Below are 23,237 nucleotides of genomic sequence, written 5' to 3'. Positions count from 1 at the left end.
AGACAGAGAGGTAAGAGAACCCTGCTCGAAAGCTTACAATCTATAGGACAATGGGAGTTTGAAACACAAGGGCATGTGCTACATCATATTGCACAATGGACCAGCCAGACTGCAAAGGTAAAAGTACTGAGTGGGCTGTGTGTGTTGCAATGTTGGTCAGAGGGTTGTTGTCTTGCGTTAGCTGTTTAGAGGATGGTAATAAGGTAATCTAGGGAATTAAGATGGTGGTTGAGGAATATCATAACCTTGTCTGAAGAGGTGAGTTTTCAGTGAACGCTTGAAGGTTTGAAGACTAGAGGAAAGTCTTACTGTGCGAGGGAGGGAATTCCACAAAGTGGGTGCAGCCCGGAATAAATCCTGTAACCGAGAATGGGAGGATGTGATGAGATTGGAAGAGAGACGTAGAACTTGTGCAGAACGGAGGTGTCGAGATATTTTGAGACAAGTGAGGAGATGTATGTTGGTGCAATTTTGTTGATGGCCTTATATGTTAGTAGAAGAATTTTATATTGGATTCGTTGAAATACAGGCAGCCAATGTAGAGACTGACAGAGTGGCTCAGCAGAGGAATAACGGTTTGCAATAAAAATCAATCTAGCCGCTGCATGCAAAATAGATTGTAGGGGTTCAAGTCTGACTTTGGGAAGACCAGTAAGGAGGGAATTGCAATAGTCAATGCGGGAGATGATGAGTGCATGAATTAATGTTTTTGCGGTGTCTTGTGTCAGATATGTGCGTATTCTGGAAATGTTCTTTAGATGTATTTAACATGATTTACATATATAGAGTTGATGTGGGGAATAAACGATAGTTGTGAGTCAAGGATTACACCTAGGCAACGAGCCTGCGGGGTGGGATTTATGGTCATGTTATCAACAGAAATAGAAATGTCAGGCAGGGAACTTGTTTTTGGGTGGGAATATTATTAATTCAGTTTTTTAAAGGTTGAGTTTGAGTTGGCGAGAAGACATCCAAGATGAAATAGCAGAAAGACAGTCAGTAACGCGAGACAACACAGATGGTGAGAGATCAGGAGAGGATAGATAAATTTGTGTATCATCCGCATAGAGATGATACTGAAATCCAAAGGAGCTTATTAGTTTTCCAAGAGAAGTGGTGTAGATAGAGAATAGCAGGACCTAGGACTGAGCCTTGTGGAACTCCAACTGATAAAGGAAGCGGCGGCAGAGGTGGATCCAGAGAAATTAACACTGAAAGAGCGATTAGATAGGTAGGAGAAGAACCAGGATAGGACAGTGCCTTCAAGACCTAGGGATTGTAGCATTTGTATGAGGAGAGAGTGGTCAACAGTGTCAAATGCAGCAGAGAGATCCAGGACAATTAGAAGAGAGTAATGATTATTATTTTTTGCTGTGATCAAGTCATTTACAACCTTGGTCAGCTCAGTCTCTGTGGAGTGCTGAGAGCGAAAGCCTGACTGAAGAGGATATAATAGGTTGTTTGCTGTAAGAAAGTGTGTGAGGCGAGTGTAGGCAATTCTGAGAACTTTGGAGGGGCATGGGAGCTGGGAGATGGGGCGGTAATTTACGAGAGAGTTGGGGTCAGAATTTTGTTTTTTTAAAATGGGAGTAATCACTGCATGCTAGAATAGTGATGGATACACACCAGTAGAAAGAGATAGATTACAGATTTTAGTTAGAGGGGGAATGAGCACAGGAGACAGGGACATACCAATTTGTGAGGGAATGGGATCAAGAGGACAGGAGGTAGAGTAGGAAGATGAGAAAAGTATAGAAACTTCCTCTTCATTTGTGGGATCAAATGAAGAGATCGTGTCAGAGGGTGCTACAAAGGAATTGAGCTGATTGCTTGTCAAGGGATATGATATAATTTCAAGTCTGATCTTATCAATTTTGTCCTTGAAATAGGAAGCAAGATCCTGTGCACTGATGTTAGTTGAAGGATTTGGGGCAGGAGGATTCAGAAGAGATTTAAATGTGTCAAAGAGGCGTTTGGGGTTAGAAGCCTGAGCGTAGATGAGAGATTGGAAGTACGGTATTTCCCCATGTATAGGACGCTCCACTGTATAAGACGCACCTATATAAATCATGTGAAAAAATTGAGGATAAACATTATCCTCAATTTTTTCACAGAGTATTTGTGCAGCTTATACAGTGGAGAGACAACGATATAGTGAATTCTGACTTACCCTAGTCAGATGCTTCCTCTGTCTGGTAAAGTCTTCTGTCTTCTCTCTGTCTGATCCTGATGCTGGAAACCCAATTAAGGTCCTCTCTGCAATGTCCGGATGTCCTTTCAGGACCTTGACAATCCTTTCAGGACCTCAAGGTCCTGAAAGAATGCCTTTCAGGACCTTGTCAAGGTGGAAACCTTAATCGGGTTTCCAGCATCAGGATCAGACAGAGAGAAGACTCTACCGGACAGAGGAGTCATCTGACAGGGTAAGTGCTACTACCCCTTTATAAGACGCACCCAGTTATTAGACCCAAAATTTTGGGTAAAAAGGTGCGTCTTATACATGGGGAAATACGGTAGGTTTGTTGCTGAGATCAGGGATAATGTATAGTGATCAAGTGCAGTGTTTTCACTTTCAAATTCCAGATTTCCTGATCTCATCCAGGTTTTTCCTGAGAAGCTGCGAAAAACCCAGGAAAAACGGGGGGAGGACTGTAAGTGGAAACGCTGGAAGGAGTTGTCGACACCCATGACCACTACTGAATAAACCCAACCAATAAAACAAAATCTATAAAAATATAAATTAAGGCAAGCATTGGCGCTCTATCAGTTGTGGAACCGCAAGTCCCAGCATGTCCTGCCTATTAATGGATTGAAGGGAATACTGTAGCTCATAACGCCAAAAGAACTGGAAAGCCACATATTGCCTGCATCTGGTGTAATGTAAGGGGTCACTTAGATCCCAGACCACTATTACTCCCCTTCCCCAATTATATGAGTTATTTTGAAAAGTATCCATAGCACTATCAAATGCAGCATCCTAAAATTGTTCCTGTACTTACATGGTCCAGAGGTAGGTGCTAGTGCAGGATCACTTGTGGTTCCACATCAGACAGAGAGCTGCAGTTTGCATTTAGGTATGGCATAATATAATGGTCAAGGTCACAGATCCGCAATACAAGCCCGGTCTTTCCCAGATGTGTGTGACATCCCATTCCATGATCGAAACTTCATTCATCCAACTTGTTGAAGTTGTTTTTATTGTTTTTTTAGTTGTTTGTTTGTATATTATATAAGTTATATCTGTCTGCTAAGACTATTTTTCTGGTAAAAGGATACTTTGAAATACCATATTTCAACCATAATGCAATTGAAAATCATGAATAATATTTTTCAAACCGCCATAATATTATTTGGGCTATATTAATTAATAATATAGCCTTGTGTGAAGATTCTCTCAAAAAGTAAAGTATCATTTAGGGCCTGATGTAGAGTTGGCTGCAAAAAGGCATATTTGCAGTTTTTACCAGTGTATGAGTTGCATAACAATCTCCATCTTTCTAAGCTGTCGACCACGCAGCTGTTGCAGTGTTTTCAGCACATAATGACGCATCACGTGGTACATATACTGCAGAACGTTGTAACCTGTAGCAATCTGAGACCTTGTTTTTGATCTGTGAAGTGCATGTTAGACTAATAAAGTCTACAGTCTTAAATGACCCCCACTAATTAACAAGTTGGGTTGCAGCTGTAACATAATACGTTATTGGAAATAGGTGATCAACCAGTTTAATTATTAAACCGTTGAAAATTAAAAGGCAAACGCCACCATCAAATTACCAGCAGATTTTTTTCTTTCCCAGTAGATACAAACACAAATAATCTCAAGTGTGGGTATTGGATACAGTTTTACCCACACAGTGGATCTGTTGTATCTAAGAGCAACGACAATAAACCAATCTGTCTAGAACATAGAGTTCTCTAAAGGTTAAGTTCCCTGTTTTATTGTTTAGGGCCATTGTTTTATATTCTCTGTCTGAGATCTAACATAAAGCATTACACATAGCTGAGCTCATGTTGTTCCCTTGCTTCATTCAGGTGGTTTGCATTGATGGAAATCCAGATGCTGGTTGTATTGTTCCTGTACAAGTATGAATTCCAGCTGCTGGATCCCTTTCCTAAAGAGGTACTTGGTTAGTTTATTTATGGGGCATAACAGTTATTTCTGCATTTCCTGAACTTCATTATAAAGACAAGAGTTATCGAAATAGAAAAACTGTGTTGAAGTATTTCACTATTAAAGATCAATACCTGTAACGGGATATAGATCTTTGGAAATATTAATGTCAGTGGGAAGGCAGTGTGACGACTGGGGGTAAATGTGTTAAGTTGAGATTTCTGCAAGTCGCAGGAATCGGCGACTTTGCAGGGGACTTTTAAAGCGGTGTTGCCTTTACAAGCCATCGCCGCTTCAAATTTCCCCTGCAGAGTCGCCGATTTCCGGGGACTTGCAGAAATCGAAACTTAATACGTTTACCCCCTGGCCTCACAATCTCCATCTTTCTAAGCTGCCAATCTTGCAGCTGTTGCAATGTTTTCAGCACTTTATCCATTCATCTCTTCAGAACAATTATTTGCCCCCCATATGTATAACAGTGCACTAAGTACTGCAAAGCATGGCTGATTGGTTTAAATCATTCTTGCCAACTCTTACGGAATGTCCGGGAAACTCCTGGATATGGGGTGGGTCTCCCGGGAGAGTATGGCAGCCTCCCGCATCTGCCCACTTCCTAGTGAAATGGGCAGAATTAGATCCAAAATGCCGCCATTCTCTGAGAATCACTGCATTTGGCCCTTCCCCCCGCTGTAAAATGACGTGTTTGCGTCATTACGTAAGGGGGGGCAAAATGACGTGATTTATCTGAGCCCCGCCCCTCCACATGCCCACCTCCCCCCAGCAGCTCCCGGATGGCGACTGCCATAAGTTGGCGGGTATGGTTTAAATAGGGTTCAGACTTGTAGCTTTTGTGCAGCTCAGATTGTAGTTTATGTGTTTTCAGTCTGTACTGTCTGCTCGCATCATACGGTTTAAACATTGTCATTGTTGTAGCTAAATAGTCCAGTGCGGAAATCTTTTCCAATTTTGCTCCTTGGCAAAACCCAAATTTAAAACCTGTAGACAGATTTGGGAGGTGTATATCCTAGCTCAGCTCTAAAATGTGGTGTACAACTGAGGCTATCCATTATTTGAGTGCTACATGCCAAAGCAGACAGTGTTTTCCCTGCATGCAAAATAAAAATAATTTGCACCCTTTACATTGTAACGTGGTTTGTCCAGGAGCAAAGTTGAACCTTTATATTTAATTTGGCCTTAATGTGGGACCCAATGTCTACCATCTGAAGTTCCGTTAAGGTGTGGGAACTTCCACATACATATCTGTGATTGTTTATTACTTTATATAGAGCAGCTTGTGCTGTACATTTATTTAATGGCCCTTTAAACTGTGTTTTTTTTTCTCCTGAAACATTTTACAGATGTTTTTCGGTGTGAGCTTTTAATATCCCACCTCCTCCATACACAATAGTTTGTCACAAGTTAATTTAGTCCCTTGGCACAAAGTGTTATGCGGTGCGCAGGGCATCTCGTTAACTCAATCAGCCCAGTGTCACAGTGGAAAGTCCAGGTCACCCCTGAAGGCAGCGGTGTGATGTGATGCCATCCATTGCCTCACATACTTGTCATTGCTGTCGCATGAATCAGAGATTGAAAGGGGAAAAGGAGTGTTGAGAGCTGTGTATGTGCTGGATTCGTTCCACTACACTGAAGGAATGATGACCTTGACTGGTATTGCTAAAGTTTTTTTATCATATAACATAATGCCGACTCCACAATACATGCTGACTGCAAACCTCTGTTGTTACGGGCTATAGGGATATTTATAAAGCCATGTGCATTCAGCAGTAATGCCGTTTTGTGATGTTGTGCAAAAGTCTTTTTCACGTGGTAGTGCATATTATTATTATTATTATTATTATATAATATCGTAGTGTTCCGCAGTGCCAGACAGAAAGGAAAATAGGACATACATAAAACAATGACATACAAGACAGACATGAAAACAAAGTGTACAGAGGACCCTGCTCATTAGAGAGCTTACATTCTAAGTGGAGGAGGACACAGCTGAAACAAGAGGAGCGAGTGTGGCTCATAGAATTATCGGGGATAAGGTCAGCTCTAATAAAGAAATGGGTTTTGATTGGGCGTGGTAGGGAATTCCATAAGTGAGGAGCAGCACGGGAGAAGTCTTGTAGGCGGGAGTGAGAGGTGGTTACCAGAGACTAGACAAGGTGCAGATCAGAGGTAGATCTAAGAGGGCGGGAGGGAGAGTATGGGAGATATTAGATTTGAGATGTATGCAGGGGTGGTGTTGAGGGCTTTGTAGGTAAGTGAGTAATTTGAATTTGATTCTGGAGGACACCGGGAGTCAGTGTAGGGATTTGCAGAGTGTTACAGCAGATGTGGGGCGGTGAGAGAGGAAGATCAGTCTTGCAGCAGCATTTTCATACATAGATCTATGGGCCAAGGTGGTAGAGTCTGTAGTGGGTACAACATTTTGCCTTGGCACACATGCAAAAATATGTTTTTGTGTTGTGGGAAGTGATTATATAAATGAGATTTAAAGGGTATAGCAGGGGCTTTTGGAATAAAGGTATTCTGAGCATTTTTTTCTCCCCATTCTTGAATAATGTAATAAATTAAGGAGACTAACAAGCAGTATTTTAGGAGAAAGAATGGGAAAAGTTCACATGAATGAAGGGGATTGTACTACAGTGGTTTCAGGATGGACTGTGAAGCACAACTATCAACATTCCAATTTTTGGAACAGAGACTGAGGCATGGTCACATCATAGTGGGGCCCTGGTCTTCTTTACAGCAGGGCAGGGCTAAAACATCATTGAGCCATGTCTGTTTCCAAGTATAAAATACTGAGCCGTGTCTACTTCCAAGCATGATATACTGAGCCGTGTCTGCTTCCAAGCATGATACACTGAGCCGTGTCTGCTTCCAAGCATGATACACTGAGCCGTGTCTGCTTCCAAGCATGATATACTGAGCCGTGTCTGCTTCCAAGCATGATACACTGAGCCGTGTCTGCTTCCAAGCATGATACACTGAGCCGTGTCTGCTTCCAAGCATGATACACTGAGCCGTGTCTGCTTCCAAGCATGATACACTGAGCCGTGTCGGCTTCCAAGCATGATATACTGAGCCGTGTCTGCTTCCAAGCATGATACACTGAGCCGTGTCGGCTTCCAAGCATGATACATTGAGCCGTATTCGCTTTCAAGCATGATACACTGAGCCGTATCTGCTTCCAAGCATGATACACTGAGCCGTGTCGGCTTCCAAGCATGATCCACTGAGCCGTATCTGCTTCCAAGCATGACGCACTGAGCCGTATCTGCTTCCAAGCATGACGCACTGAGCCGTATCTGCTTCCAAGCACGACGCACTGAGCCGTATCTGCTTCCAAGCACGACACACTGAGGCGTATCGGCTTCCAAGCACGATACACTGAGCCGTATCTGCTTCCAAGCATGATGCACTGAGCCGTATCTGCTTCCAAGCATGATACACTGAGCCGTATCTGCTTCCAAGCACGACACACTGAGCCGTATCGGCTTCCAAGCATGACGCACTGAGCCGTATCTGCTTCCATGCATGACACACTGAGCCGTATCTGCTTCCAAGCACGATGCACTGAGCCGTATCTGCTTCCAAGCATGACACACTGAGCCGTATCTGCTTCCAAGCACGATGCACTGAGCCGTATCTGCTTCCATGCATGACACACTGAGCCGTATCTGCTTCCAAGCATGATGCACTGAGCCGTATCTGCTTCCAAGCATGGAACGTTGACCCATATCCAATGCTAAATATAATATTTCGAGCCACAACTGGTTCCAAGTTTAATATGCCAAACCCTAATAGTTGTCAGGTCTAATGGAAAATTCAGTTCCACATAATATGCCTCAGGAACGATTGTGAGGGCGCTCCACGGCTACCCCATAAAGGTGTGCAGCAAAATCCATGCTGTTCAGGTACCATAGTAAAATTAGCGCAGCCGAACAACACCAGGATGTCCGGCAGCTCGTTGCGTGGAATTGACTCCCCTCCCTAAAACTTAGCCGCTTATTTAACATACGCAGTGGCTTACACCCCCCACTTCCTCACTGACTCCTTCATCCAGCCGGGTGCTCCTCGTCACTTGAAGTCTCTGGCAATTGCCTGATTTACCCACCTCAAACACCGGCCTTGTGGGGAAATAAAATGCATTTGCCCAAATAAAAATGTCCTGCGTCCCTCATTTTTTGAGGGTACCAGAAGCCTGGTGTAAAGCTGATAGTGATGATACCAGAAGCACTATCTTGTCGCTTCTGCTTGGCTGTATGTCTGCAAACTATTCTGATTATTAATTTACCATTTGCATTTGGACTACTGCAGGAAAGAAGATTCCCTCAGGATTTATAAAGTGATAAAAGACGGATGTTGGAATGTTTGCATTTAAATACATTTTGGGTCTGATTCAGATTCGGACACAAGTCCCTTTTCTTGCATCTTGTATGAAATAACAATGAGCATACTCCGAAACGCAGATGACGCTTACATTGATATACTTGTGACTTAACACACACAAATACGCTTTTTTTTTACGGCAGAATTTTTATCAGTACATTTGAAGCGTAAAATGCATATTTAAATAAACACAGTCCCTTTTTGTAAGAAGGGTTTCGTTTGTTTTACTAATTACACACAAATAGCTGCATCAAAAAGGCAATTGTAAGATTGTCACTGGCTTCACAATTGGAAATTCATCCGTAACCGTCTCAGGGACGTGAAGCTCCCTTCCCACGTTCCTTAGATTCTTTCCTAAATGAGGGGACAGAAATGCTCCCAATTCCTCTGTAGAGAATAGATACCAAGCACAAGAGTCTCTCAGCCACACTGCACTGGGCAATATCTAAGTACCTTTAACTGAACAACACACAGTGGAGGCAGCCATTTTGAAAGTGCACCCTATCCATTCACTAGAAAACTATGACATTACTGAGCCATGCATTTAGCCCTGACCTCTTCGTAATCTTACTCTGTATATGTAAGACTCCAATGTGACAACACATCAAATCCCACAGCCAATGTCGTTGATGTTACTTTTTTTTTTTTTAATCACTGCTTATTGTAGCGATAAATTCTGTCCAACAGTTTTATATACAGTGCCTTGCAAAAGTATTTACACCCTTGATCATTTTTTCTTTACTGAATAACAAATCCCACACTGAAAGTTTGTTCTCTGGTATTTTTATTTCAAGGCAATGAAACGTAAAATTAGATCTTTTTTTAATCTTTGTTTTAATGCTAAGAAAAAAAAATAACTAAGAGCATTTGCATAAGTATTCAACTCCCTACTTATATATTTTGCAGAGGCTCCGTTTTGCAGCAGTAAAAGCTTTCCGTCTTTTGTGGTAAATACGCACGCTGTTCGGGAGCTATTTAGGTCCTATCCTTCCAGGTTGTTCAGTTTAGTCAGGTGTACACCTCAAATAGCACTGTAGAGTCTCAATTGGATTGAGATCAATCTTTGGCTGGGCCATTATAGGACATTCACCTTGTTGTTCGTGCGCTAGTCCCAGTGTTAGTTTTGCCTTGTGCTTTGGGGTCATCGTCCTGCTGAAAGGTGAACTTTCACCCAAGCTTCTGGTTTTCTCTGTATTTTGCACCAACGATCATTTAACAAGATGGTCAGTTCATACTGTTAAATATCAGCCACACTGCACTGTAGGGATGGTTTTTATTAACGTGGGGCAATGTTAGATTTACTACACATATTGCTTAGAACTTTGTGCCAGAAAGCTGTCTGAACACAAAACCTTTTTTTTCCACATCGCAACTGCGTGTCACCTACCCGAGCAGCTGCGCTGCACCCCGCTTCGATGTATAGAAGTGGGCTCACATCTATTTCATTCCTTTGTCCCCTTCCCTGAGTCAGGTGACCGCTGACATCATCAAGCGCCAAATTCAAACAGTTCCTATCTTTAAAGAGCACTCTGAGCACTTCTCAGTGCTAGAGTATAAGGCTCCATCCTTGCTCCAACGTTCTGGTTTCCAGTGGTCCTTTCCTTTGTTACAGACCCCGGCTTGTTTGACCAATCTCCTGATTACTGATTGTGATCCACGTTTTCTTTGCTATCGAGCCTGCAAAAACGGGTCGCAGATCTTTGGACCACAACAAGCGCATCAAGATGTCAATAACTGCAAGGGGTGCAGCAGATGAGATTAGCTGGGCATATTGGGGAATTCTTGACTAAATGTGAGCTTGAGGTACTTATGCACCGTCTATGTAAAATTAAGATTTTGTGTTGGAGGATAAGATGTTTAAATGAGGTTCCAGGCATGGAAGGCATATTGGAAGGGTTTTTGTCTACACTACTTCTTTCCTCCCATATAATGCTTTATACGGGTACTTCAGTCTATGCTTTTAGTATGATGCCCTTTGCACCTTCCAGGCACATTTGATGCAGATAAGTACTTCTTTTTTTTTTTACCCAAAATACCTTTGTTCTAAAAACATTTGAGTACACAAATGTGACACATAAAATAAAATCCCATTTGCACTCATGATCTAATGAGGCTTTTAGAAGGAAAAAGGAAAACTTGACAATAATGAAGAGGGAGGTCATATATTGAAATTACATTTTACTTTCCACCATGAATGTTATTCTAATCTGAACCCACTCACAAAAGCGTAAATGAATTGCAGTTCTGTGCATACTCTTATTACAAACTGGACATTCCATCATGGAACACTTACAGGATGAGTCATGTGACAGGAAATGGCGAGAACCTGTTTACTCAGGGAACATCATATTTGCCAACTCTCGCTGAATGTCAGGGAGACTCCCTGAAATAAGGGTGAACTCCCTCACTCCCTGAAGAGTCTGGCCTTCTCCCTGATGCTGAGCCAGTACAAGATGTGGTTGGCTTCGCCATCTGTGGCATGATGACACAGTTCAGAAATTGTGTCCTATGTCCATGTATTCATGCCTATGGAGTTGGCCATTTTCATGGAGACCAAGATTTAATCAAAGACTGACAGGTAAGACAACATGACTTCAGTAAGGAAGACAGAAATGTAAAAGACACTTCAGTCTCTAGAGATTCATTAGCTGCTTTTCTTTAACGCATAGTTGCCTACTCTCCTGGAATGTCAGGGAGACTCCCGAATATCTGGGAGACCTCCCGGGAGAGCAGGGCCACCTCCCGGTTCTCGCTCCCGCGATAGATAAGTGGCGTGGGGCGGGGATTGATGACGCAAATATTGTGTCATCTTAGCTCCGCCCCTGCTGTAATTGGCCAAAATGGTGACAATTGTTTAGGGGGCGGTGCCAAAATGATGCGATTCATCAAGCCCCGCCCCTGCATGCCCGCCTCCCCTGCGATCTCCTTGAAGCCAATGAGGAAAAGTTGGCAAGTATGGGGAACATAAGAAAAGCAAAGTAAGAGCACAAAACACTTTATACACCTTAAAATACTAATATACAGCTGTCAATATTGAGCACCCTAAATTAGCTAGGAAATCTCCGGCAACATATTTATTCCATTATAAATTGAGCTCTTTTTCGTGCCTTTCAAGCTGTCACATAATGTTTTGTACAATATATCCCAAAAGATAATGAGAAAATCCCTGATAGATAACTATAACGTCAATACAACAGTAACAACAAGCAATAACAGATTGTTCATTGCTGAACAGACAACGACACGCGCTTCCCGCATCGCACAGATTCCCTGGCGTCGACTCGTGTCCTTTTTGAAAAACAGATGTGAAGAGAATGTCGGCACATCTGATGGTTTCTGAGAGAAGCCAAAAAACATCTTTTGGCAACTTTGAACTGGCAGATTAACGGTCTCCGTCTGGAGGGGTCAGATATGAATGATGGATTCATCTGATTTACATTCGGCTCATGAAACTTTCTTAATTCCTCTTGTAGACTTTGTACAAAACACAATCTGCTGCTCACAGAATGAACAACGGAGAAGTAATAAAGGGATTAGAACGTACTAATTATGTGCATCGAATGTATTACAGTCTACTATAATGATGTTTGGTAAAATTGCGATGCTGTGCGTGTTGTGTGTCACAAGTCTCTTTGTCTGTGAGACTAAAGAGTGGTTTTGTGAGCAAAATGGGGATTTTACAGTCAGGGTGGTACAGGTGAATTAGGGGATACATTCTAAAAAAATAAAAGTCAAGACACTTCTTGATCAGCAGTATGCCCACGTCTATTACACAGTGGGGGCAGCCATTTTGTGGGTGGGGCCAATATTCATAAGAAGGCAGCCTGGTGACATCACTGAGGCATTGTGTACTATGCGTAGGTACCAATTTTTTCAGTCAAGCAGCATTTTTTTGTGCAATGTTATGGCCTCTGAATATACAGTGATGTTTGTGTCTCTAATGTTTTGCAGAGCAATCTACACTTAGTGGGAACCCAGCAGCCGGACGGACCCTGTCGTGTTCGATTTAAACAAAGAGAATAAAACCTATAAAAATGTGAGCATTACAAAATTTTTGTCAGCCTGGTGATATATCTGGTAACGTCAGTTCTGTAAATATTGTATGAAGGGAAGTCTGAGCACGTCCAGGTCACACACACGCCTCTGTTTCACAGCGCTGTCGTTCCTAGACGTATTGGCAGGAGGCCTATAGATAGCCCAGGCTGCAGTATAAATAGGGATTTTTGCCTTGTCTGTGCCTTCCCCTTCCCAAAGAAGGTGTGAAAAGACATGAAGAGATGGGCGGAGCTTGATGACGCAGTAATGCATCATTATGACATGTCTCCGCCCACTTCGCAGGCCTGTGGGCGGGACTTTGATAAAAATGACCTGCTCCCAGTCATCCGACTACATGTTCACCCCTAGATATACCTCTGGTACCCCATGGAAATATGAGATCTGTGGTGTAAATGTATAAAGCCCGGCAGGTTTTGCCTTTAATTTAAGTCAATTTCCCCTTTAAATAAAAACACAGAACATCAGCAATTTGAGAAAACCCGGAATTTCATACATTTACCCCATGTCGTTAAAGTTGCATGAAGGTGTAAGAGCCCTTTTCAGTTATTGAATTGAGTAGATCCATCTAGGAAAATTCAAACGATCTTGTAAGGCATAATGGAGAATAGGGTTTATATAGAATACCTAACTAGGTCATCTTGGAACTGGGAGAAGTTGCAACAATATTTTTGAATCAACTAGAAATTGGATGATGATAATAATAAAATAATAATATTTTCATATAGCTCTTTTCTCCCAATAGAGCTCAAAGCTCTTTACATTTGAAAATGAATAGACACATAATAGAAAAGGTATAAAGGATTCATAAAGTACAAAAGAAAAAGAGGGCAAGAAAGCATTTGTTTTACTTTTAGAAAATAAAGGGATTGGTGAAACGCGTAAGAAACGGGTACGTTTCTAGTCTGTTATTGAATAGTTCTAGTGAGGAGGCTCCACGGACTGTACGAGGCATCAAGTTCTTGAGAGTAGGAGCTGCAAAAACAGATTTGAATTATGGGAGATTGGAAGAACAACTAGCAGTCATTCATCTGCAGATTGAACTAATCTAATTGTCAATAATCCAATCTTGCAAGAGATTCGCCATCTAAGGGAATAGAGAACAGGCGTTATGTGGCAGGACCGGGGCTGGTCAGTAACGGCCTGGCTGCTGCATTTTGTACAGTCTCAGGCGAGGGAATCTAATAAGGGATTCTGGACGACCTGGGACTTTTAGGAGGCTTTATTGTTTTGTTTTAATCAAAATCCATATTTTCACTAAATTTCCTGGCAGTGGCACCACTACATGATATCCCTGTGTTTTGCTTTGGACTAGAGCCCTTTGTATTTATCCTTAACAAATGAGAACATGAGGTGTAGTTGGTGGGACCAGGACAGCCTGTAGCCGTTTCGGACATTCGAATGTCATCGGCAGCACAGAGTGTTTCAGGTCGACCAACTACTGCCACTCCGTGTTTTCGTCAGTTTTGAAGACAAAGGATCTAGGCCAACACGTAGCGAATATCTGCTTTTATCTGGTTGTCCTTAATTCTCAGTCCTGTGTATTTGACCATATTTTTGTTACTTGTCTCTCTAGATTTGAAGTATGGTCTCCACCCATCACCAGCGATCTTATAGACCAGCCACCCGTTCTCCAGTTCTCTGCTTTGTACCTGTTCGGAGTCCTGTGGAATCTAATTACTTGTTGTTTGCAATGTGGCCAATCAAGGAAGTTCCCAGACTAGTTAGATCCCGGAGTCTCACAGTAGCCTTCCCTGTACAACTGGTTACCTCTCTGTGCAAACATCCATAACATTCCTGGATCCTGCCCTCTGCTGCGCTGACTGCCTGCCCTGACTTCTAGGCTTTACTACTGCCTGGGGCTGACCCTTGGCTTCCCCTTTTTTTTCTTTTTTTTTTTATGGGGCATTTTGCTAGTTTGTTGGGCAGAAGACTCCTCTGGAGGCTGCGACATGTGGTCCTCCTGGAGCCAAGTCTGTGTACTACTTATGAAACACTCTTTCAGTGTTGATTTCTCCACCTTCTCTCTATCTATACTACTTCTCTGGGAACACCAATAAGCTCCTTTGGGTTTTTAGTATCCCCTCTATGCGAAAGAGACACAAGTTCATCTATGCTCTCCAAATCTTTCACCATCAGTGTTGGCCCAGCGTACTGAATGTCTTCTCTGTGATATCCTCTTGCTAACTCAAACTCAATCTTTCCAAAAGTAAGTTTATCATTTTTCCATCAGCCAACACCCAGATTGAATGTGGGGAACAAAGGACAGTTACATACATCTAAGAAACCTTTCCAGATTACTCACCTAACTCACACAAGACACTGCAAAACTATTAGTTCATGCACTCATCATCTCCCGCATTGACTATTGCAATTCCCTCCTTACTGGTCTTCCCCTATCCAGACTGTCACCCCTACATTCTATTTAGAATACAGCAGCTAGAATAATTTTGCTTGTAAAATATTCCTCCGCTGCTCTTTTCTCAGTCCCTACATTGGCTGCCTGTACTTTTTCGAATACAATCTAAAATACTTCTACCATCACTCACAGCCATTAACAAAACGGCATCAACGTACATCTCTTCCCTGGTCTTACAATATCTCTTCTCTGCCTAAGATCTGCGACTCTCATGCACACTCATTACCTGCTTCCATTCCTGGTTACAGACTTTTCTCTAGCCTTCAAACATTCCCTGAAAAACGCAGCTTTTCAGCCAAGCTTATAAAATTCCTGAACCGCCTTCTACATCCCTGAATCCCTCTACACAGCTAAGGATGTCGGTAGCAGGATAAATTCAATGAAAACATGGTTTGTTATTTAAAGAAAACATTTTTTCATTATTTAAAAAAAAAATAAAAAAAATATATATTACTAACATTATTTTTTTTATATATCATTTGTTTTAGAACAGATGAAACTGAAGCCAGAAGTCAAGGCTCACAGTACCGCTGCTCCTGTGTGCGCCGGCTATATTTGTCACCCATGCGTACATCCCAGCATTGCGTAAAACTCGGCTGTCCGGCGATATTTCCTTAGTACGCTGCGGCGATAGTTTATTTTCTAGCAGCTTTAGAAAATCGGCTTTATCGCAGGAGATTTAAAGGGCCCAACTGCTTAGAGAATACATTTATTTTATTATGTGGCGCTATAATGTTTTATGTTCTTCTTAGACCACATTTGAAATACAAAGGCAAGGAGGTACCGTGCGTCTGCTCTTTTAAACGTTTATAATTCTTATTAGACTATTACTGTGTAATTAGATTAACCTGTGAGAAAATTGTGATAAATGTCGATATTATCTAATAAAATATTTTATTAAACCCCTTTTAAGTACCGTGGAAGTTCTGTGTCCGTGATGGACAACCTCGGGCCTTCAAAAGGGCCGCACGTTCGTTGTAAATCAAGACAATACATTTAATCAAAGAAAGAGATGCTTTCCTGTAACATGCACCCCGCCCCCCCCCTTTAATAATTTAATAAAGACAATAGATTTTTAGTGGAAGACAGAAATCTTTAATACAACGTTAAAAAAAAAAAATGCTTGTGTGTATGTGTATATATATATATATATATATATATATATATATAATATATACATATACACACATACAATGCTAATCCCAGTCCTAAGGAAAATAAATACATGTATTTGTGAAGTACAATAAAGTGCAGAAGATAATTGTTACATCCAGTATTGCACATACACCTCTCAGAGCTGGATTAAGGCTTTGGGGGGGGGGGGAGGTCCTATGATCTAAAATATAGGGGTTAATAAAGTGTATATATAATATAGTTGTCCCAAATAATATATCTTTGAGACAACTTTTCTTGCATAGAAAAAAAATATATAGCCAAACCTTTGCCAACTTCTGCTGCTTAAGCATGTACAGACAGTGACAAATGTTGCCTATCCCAGGGGCCAACCAGGTAGTGCACTCTATGTCCCTGAGGCTAACAAACTAACAGGTGTTTGGCGCGAACACACATACGCACATCAGATCAGATCTGTCCATCATGTCCGTGTGTGTGACAGATATGCGGGAAAACTGAGCGGGCTAGTGACCAACAGGTAGATGTTGCAAATTTTAGCCTTTGGATTGAGCACACAGCACTGGCCCACAGTGCATGAGCAGTGTCCCATGTCTTAAGTGATTTTAGCTACCATATAATAAACTTAAAGCTAAACTGTTAAGTTTATTATATGGCTAACTGCATAGTAGTATAACCTATGGCTCTCCAGCTATTTTGGAACATAAAGTTCTAGTTTGCTATATGACAGGACATGCAATACTTTATAGTTCCTCAACACTGAAGAGCCAGCGGCACTGATAGAAGTTAAGTGTCATTGATTGAAGGCCCACTTGCCTTGCAGTTTGTATTCTGCCCTGTCTGCTTCTTCTCTGTAACTTCTCTGGAGCAGTGCAGGAGTCCATCCACGTGGGAAGGTTGCTTTGCTATGCAAAGTAAACATGCTATGTTATTGCAAGTCTACTATTTTAAGGGCTCTCATTATAATGGAAAAGAAACTTGTCTCAGTCCATAAAAGTCCCTATTAAAAAGGTGTCACCTACACAGAATAGAAGAAGCAGTTTTCTAAGCTGAACTAATCTTCATGAAAACGCAGTTCATTAGGAAGGAACCAGTGATATCACGGAGGAAGTCGCCATGTTGCGGGCTCAGCTAACATGCAAGAGCATACCTAATGTATGTAGCAAAGTAGTGCCAGAGGTCTACATATCTGTGGTCCCCACTTATACAGTCCTAGTGATGGGGCCAGGAATCATTTTGTCTGACACTTTTAATTTTCAATATAAAGACATATTTACCATCATTCTATATTAAGGACATGCATACCTACTCCCCCAGAATGTCTGGGAGGCTCCTGAATTTCAGAGCAGACACCCTCATGGATCACATGCCATGGTGGAACTTAATGGCACGATTTCCGTCACTAAGGCCTTCCCCCACCATGCAATGCCACCCGTTAGGGGGCGTGATTGCATCACCACTCCCACTCCCTCACTTGCCACCTGACCTCCCCTCGGAGCGGAGAAACAAAAAGTATGATTTTAGAATTAGATTGAAAGGGTGATTCTTGAACAATCAGACTCTTTCAATGGTATTGTGCATGTTATGTTATTAATTCTACTTTTATTGGAACAATTTATTTACATACACTTTTTAAAAAAAAAAAAAAAAAAGTTTTGGTATGATGTGTGTTAGTAATTTATGCTTACTTCAGTCTGCACCGTGTAGATTGTGACATTTTATGTTTAATCTATGCGTAACTAGGGCCATTTTTAACATTCCAAAATGCAAAATTCAACATTTGCAGGGGTTACATAATTGTGGTGACATATCCAAATTCATATTTGTTCGTCTAATAGTATGCAAATAAGAGCAGAATTAAACGGCAACAAGGAAATTTATGAACTTGCGTGTACACGGCCTGGAGGTAATCAGTCCCCACTTGACATTTAAGATTTGCATGAGAAAGTTTGAAAACTGAATGGAAATCTACATATCCAGTTTCTATAGTTTTCTGTTATTGTGGAGTTGAATGCAGACTCACTGGAGGAGGTCCAAGGTCAGGGCTTTCCTCCCCCATGAGAACGTTACACATGTGAGGCTTCACTCCCCCTGTTCTGGTGGCTAGTACACAATACAGAACCCATTATTTTGGCAAGTGTACAACACATTATGTTATATAATATTGAGCACAAAATGGTGGCTTGGGACAAGCCAGGCCCAATTGGTTGGCTCTTAGGTCAATCTAAACCCTTGTCTAGTTACTAGTAGACAAAACAGGAGACAGAGATTATATCAGCCAGTGGCTAATAGGTCCAGTTATGGTTCTCCACTGAACATTGGATTTAAGAGTTCAGTACATGACTGGAATTGGAGCACTGTCATCTTACTGCTGACCCGCTCTTCTTTTCCTCCTCTTCCCACTAGTAAAATACTGAAGTTCTAGCTACTGCAGTGAGATCGAGATCTCTCTGGTGGACCTCCTGAAAGCACAGGTCTTGTGGTCACTACCTCTGTGCTACCACATAAATCTGCCACCGAATGACACTTATTTTTGTAAGACATTTAATAACGACAAAGCTGGGCTATTTTAGTACACTGTTTTGTATAGACCATTGGTCACTTCCAACTACATGCTTAAATGGTAATTCCATCATGAAATAATTACTATAAACTAATGTATGTCAGTGTGTTGTCAGCCAATGCAATCAAATCCATTTCAAATTACTCACTTTTACCTACAAAGTCCTCAACAACACCTCCCATTGATGCATCTCAAAATACTCTCCCTCTCGCCCTCTTAGATCTACCTCTGACCTTGCCTCATGTTTGGTAACCACCTGTCCCGTCTTCAAGACTTCTCCTGTCTCTAGGGTGGGAGACATGTTTCACGTTGTTTGGAGCTGTCCAAGCTTACAGCCATTTGGGCGCAGGTCTTCGGCCTTGTCAATAAAATTACCAAGCAGACTCTCCCTCTCATACCGGCAGTTGTCCTCTTACACCACTATCCGGTGACCTTTCCGACCCACTCGAAATGCGTATATAATCATATCCTAATTGCAGCCAGAGCTGCCATAGCCCAAGCATGGAAGACCACCCTCCCCCCTACTGTCACAACGTATGCCTAGAGTACCTGCTAATGTTGGAGCAACTCAAGTAGAAGGTGTGGAATTTAACGTGCCCCTGGTTTTCACCAAGAACCCCCGCAAGGGGGTTCCGCTGCAGGACACACGCAGGTTGCGGTCCTTCACTGGGTCGTATAGCGAGGCACTGAAGGAGAGTAGTCAAGTGAGCCGGTCTGGTAACGTGTTGGCAGTGAGGTACAAGGGAGAATCCAGAAAAGAGATCAAACAGCAAAGTCGGTAACTTTCAGGAGCAAACAATGCACAGGGGAAATCCAAAAGGGGTAGTCAGAAACTGGAGATCAGAGGGTAGTCAAACAAGCCAATATCACACTAGAATGCTGGGGCAGGAAAAGACCTGATACTATGGCATGGGGACAGGGACTGCCTTAAATAGTGCTGACAGCCAATGGAGAGAGAGGCGACGGCGCTGTCATCTGACGCTGCCAGAGAGTAGAAATAGAGTCCCGTTGCCTAGCAATGAGACGCGCATGCGCAGATGAACCGTCGGTGCGGCCGGAAGTCCTGCGCCTGGTTGCCTGGCAACCAGATGCTACAGGAGCAGAGGCAGGCAGCCGTCCCGAGGGAGCAGCGGGGTGGTGCCTAACACCTACCTTAAAATAGGTAATAGATAAGGTACAACAAGTTAGCTTTGTGGTGGAGACCCTGGGCATGCCTTACTCCACAGCCCCCGTGTATGTAACTGAGGGTGCCAGCACCGTGCCTGGGCCCATCCGACCCTGACATTGCTATTGCTTCCGCTTTTAACCTTAATGAGCTACCTCAGTCCTCACAGGGAGTTGCCACTGGTGCTCTCCAATCTTAGGGCGACACCATGAATAATAACTCTAAATAATTATTGCTATATCTAGATAAAATGTAAATTGCTGACTCTGAAGATACTGTGTTCCTCCCCCACTTTGTACCCCCCTATTGTTTATTTTCCATTTCCCTTTTTATTTCTGTACCCTATATACTTGATAAAGTTCAATGAAAACGATTGATGTAAAGACTTCTCCTGTGCTGCTCTCCACTTACAGAATTCCTTACCATACCCAATCAGGCTTTCCCAGTCTTCAAATTTTAAACACTCTCTCTGAAAACCCATGTCTATATTAGAGTTTTAGGATACCCCACTATACTACACACACTAATACAGCCTCACAACTGTCCCAATCTCCACTCTGAGCCACATTTGCTCCTCTTGTCTCAGCCGTGCCATCTTCCACTTAGAATATAAGCTCTCTAATGAGCAGGGTCCTCCATACCCTTTGTTTTTATGTCTGCATTTATTTTGTCTGCCTTGTTTTATGTATGTCCTGTTTTCCCTAGTGTTTGGTGCTAAGAAACACTGTGGCGGCTCACCAATCTACAACGACAACTACAATAATAATAATAATGCCATATCGTCTAAAATAAAGCTTAGTGGTGTCATGTTGTGTTAGTAAATATGTATGGTTGGGCTTAGGCTGTATGGAAGACAATGGTTCCCAGTTATTTTATAAGCTGCATTCTTATGAATATTGTCTATGTGATATGTACACTTTAAAAGTCAAGCGTAGGAATTGTGCATATAGTGAAAATAGTGGTGTTCACTTATCCTATGGTAAATGCAGTAATGCAAATGCACATTACATGGAATCAATAGTCCTATTGCTACAACCTGCAACTAAAATAAAATGTTTTGTTAAAGAATATTGGGCTACAATGTCAGTTTGTTGTGGCACCTGGTCTCCGCGATGCTGTGTCAGCTCTAGCGGAGGACGAGCGGGGATTATACGTGCACAGTAATGCCATGTACGTGTATTTCTATGCGGATTGCACAGCTGGGTATCCCCAGTCTCTTTGCTGAGTAATCTCACGAGTAATAGAGACCTAAATGTTGCTGACTCATCCCTCCGGCTCCCGGGACTAAGCTATCTCTGCATAATCTTACCGGAGTCCCTAGAGGAGAGGTTGCAGATATTAGTAGCATTCAGAGTGTTACCTGCTCTGGAAACATTATGCATCATGTATTCAGATGTATCCCCAGGCTGGAGGGGGATATCTCAGAAATGCTGGTAGGTTTGCAGATTCCCTGAGTAGTGTCCAACGTCTAACATATTCACTATGGTTAATGTACAGATGATGCTTTTCGAGCATCCCTCTCATAATGATCAGTTTCTCCTGGGACACTCTGACAATCAATTGCTAATATAGGCAGAAAGGTGTAATTATATTGTAACCTACAGCAACCAATCAGGGATTTGCTTTCAGTTCTCCTAAAAAATAAATGAAAGCTTGCTGCTAATTGGTTATTGTGTGCTGGGGCACTTGTACACCTATACAAGTGTAGCCCCCTGTTCACAAGTGTATAGGTAACTGGGTCTGGGGATTCTGTCTTCATGCCCTCGGTTAGATCAGACTCTTTATATCCCCAGGGTCTGTGGGTAGTAAGGTGGTAAAGGGGCCCCTCGCAAATGCAATTTTGAAAACCAAGTAGACAGTGCAACATTATAGGTTCATCAGTATATTTCATTGTATATCTGGCATAATTATGGGCATCAAACTATGTCTTCCAGCACAAGCTTGTCAGTTGCAATAAAATGACAGTACATCACTGTTGTTACCCAAGAGCTTACATTTTATGCTTGGGGAATAATCATCTCACTCCAGTCCTATGTACTGTGCTCTGTAGCAACTTATGTTCCACTATCAGGTCATTTATCATTCACTTAAATTTGCATAGTCTTTACTCTCTGTGGACATAGATGTTACACACATGCAATGGGTCCTGTGCTCTGTCCATGGAATTGGATCCAGTGTCCCAGCACAGACATTGCTGATAACGTGCATGTGCGGAGATCCTCTGGTAATGTATACCCAAACCAGAGAGCTAGCCAGGGCAGAGGAAAGTGTAAGTGAGGAAGTACATTACCCCCCTATGCACCCCAGGACAACTCTCTCTCTCTCCCCCCCCCCTCTTTCTCTCCCCCCCTCTCCCCCTCTCTCTCCCTCTCTCTCTCCCTCTCTCTCCCCCTCTCTCTCAGCTGATGGAAGCAGCCACACGTAGAGAGCGGAGGGGAGGACAGACAGGATAGCGCAGGGGAAGTAGGAGGAGAGGGGATCACTGGAATGGGAGAAGAGAGGTGGAGGACAGGAGACAGATGAGGGGCGGGATTAGAAAGGACGGTAGCTCATTGGTGGATGGTCCCGGGGGTGGAGCCAGCCACCAAGAAGTACATTAACGATAGGTTCTTTTCTCTTCAGGACAGAGTCGTCCCGATAATGCCAGACAGCCCCCACTAAATTTTCAATCCTGGGGCCCCACTCAGTATGAGTGAGGGCCACAATAGTTAACTGAAGAAGGAAAAAAAAATAAAGGTTGACCTCGGGCAGCGGGCCCCCTGGTCAGTCTGGGCCCCATACATTGATACCTCCTGTAACGCCATGATGATGACCCTGGAGCCAGGTATTCATATGTGCTGGTAAGTTTGCAGATTCACACCAGTGGCAGTATGGAAAATGTAAGTGAATGGAATTTGCGAGTTTTACAATGAAAGCAGCAGGCGAGGTAGCGGTATGGCGTACCTTCATGTACCAGCCCACTTCCACCACTGCTTCACCGTATATAATCATGGACTCCACATAGTTATTCATCATTGAGCAGTTCCTGCACAAGCTTGTCAGCTGGTGTGCTCTCTCCATGGGCTTGAACCCTAAAACTGCTTCCAATATCTCGTTGTCCTTTTGAACCTCTGGTATAATTTAGACTCCTCGATCACACACCATATTGAATAGTAATAATATTTACTATTGCTCACAGAACTAGACATGGATGAGGCATAAAGTAGGCTGGGAGACAAGTTGCAGCCTTACATTGAATATTACACCTTGGTACTCATTGCAGATCTTCTAACGCTGACTGATCTAAATGTGCCCATGTTGGAGGTACCAGGGCATAGAACCAGTGGAATACTAACTGCTCAGTTTATCCCCAAAGTCTCAATTTCTCCTGAATAGTCAGTCAAATATGAAA

The 23,237-nt window shown here is 42.5% G+C and overlaps 1 protein-coding gene across 1 annotated transcript in view; it reads left to right on the top strand.

Moving 5' to 3' along the window:
- The window catches only part of CYP39A1 (cytochrome P450 family 39 subfamily A member 1), a 48,282-nt gene extending 32,388 nt beyond the window's left edge, over positions 1-15,894 (top strand). Inside the window, exons 11-13 of the mRNA XM_075201321.1 lie at positions 4,036-4,123; positions 12,467-12,551; positions 14,145-15,894. Of these exons, the coding sequence (XP_075057422.1) occupies positions 4,036-4,123; positions 12,467-12,538 (160 nt within the window). The 3' untranslated portion in view covers positions 12,539-12,551; positions 14,145-15,894. The remainder of the gene's footprint in view (positions 1-4,035; positions 4,124-12,466; positions 12,552-14,144) is intronic.
- Positions 15,895-23,237: the final 7,343 nt, after the last annotated feature.

This window comes from Mixophyes fleayi, chromosome 3, assembly GCF_038048845.1.
Source record: "Mixophyes fleayi isolate aMixFle1 chromosome 3, aMixFle1.hap1, whole genome shotgun sequence".
Taxonomy (NCBI): Eukaryota; Metazoa; Chordata; class Amphibia; order Anura; family Limnodynastidae; genus Mixophyes; species Mixophyes fleayi.
Note: the sequence above shows the minus strand (reverse complement) of the source record. Positions and strands in the feature narration are given on the sequence as shown.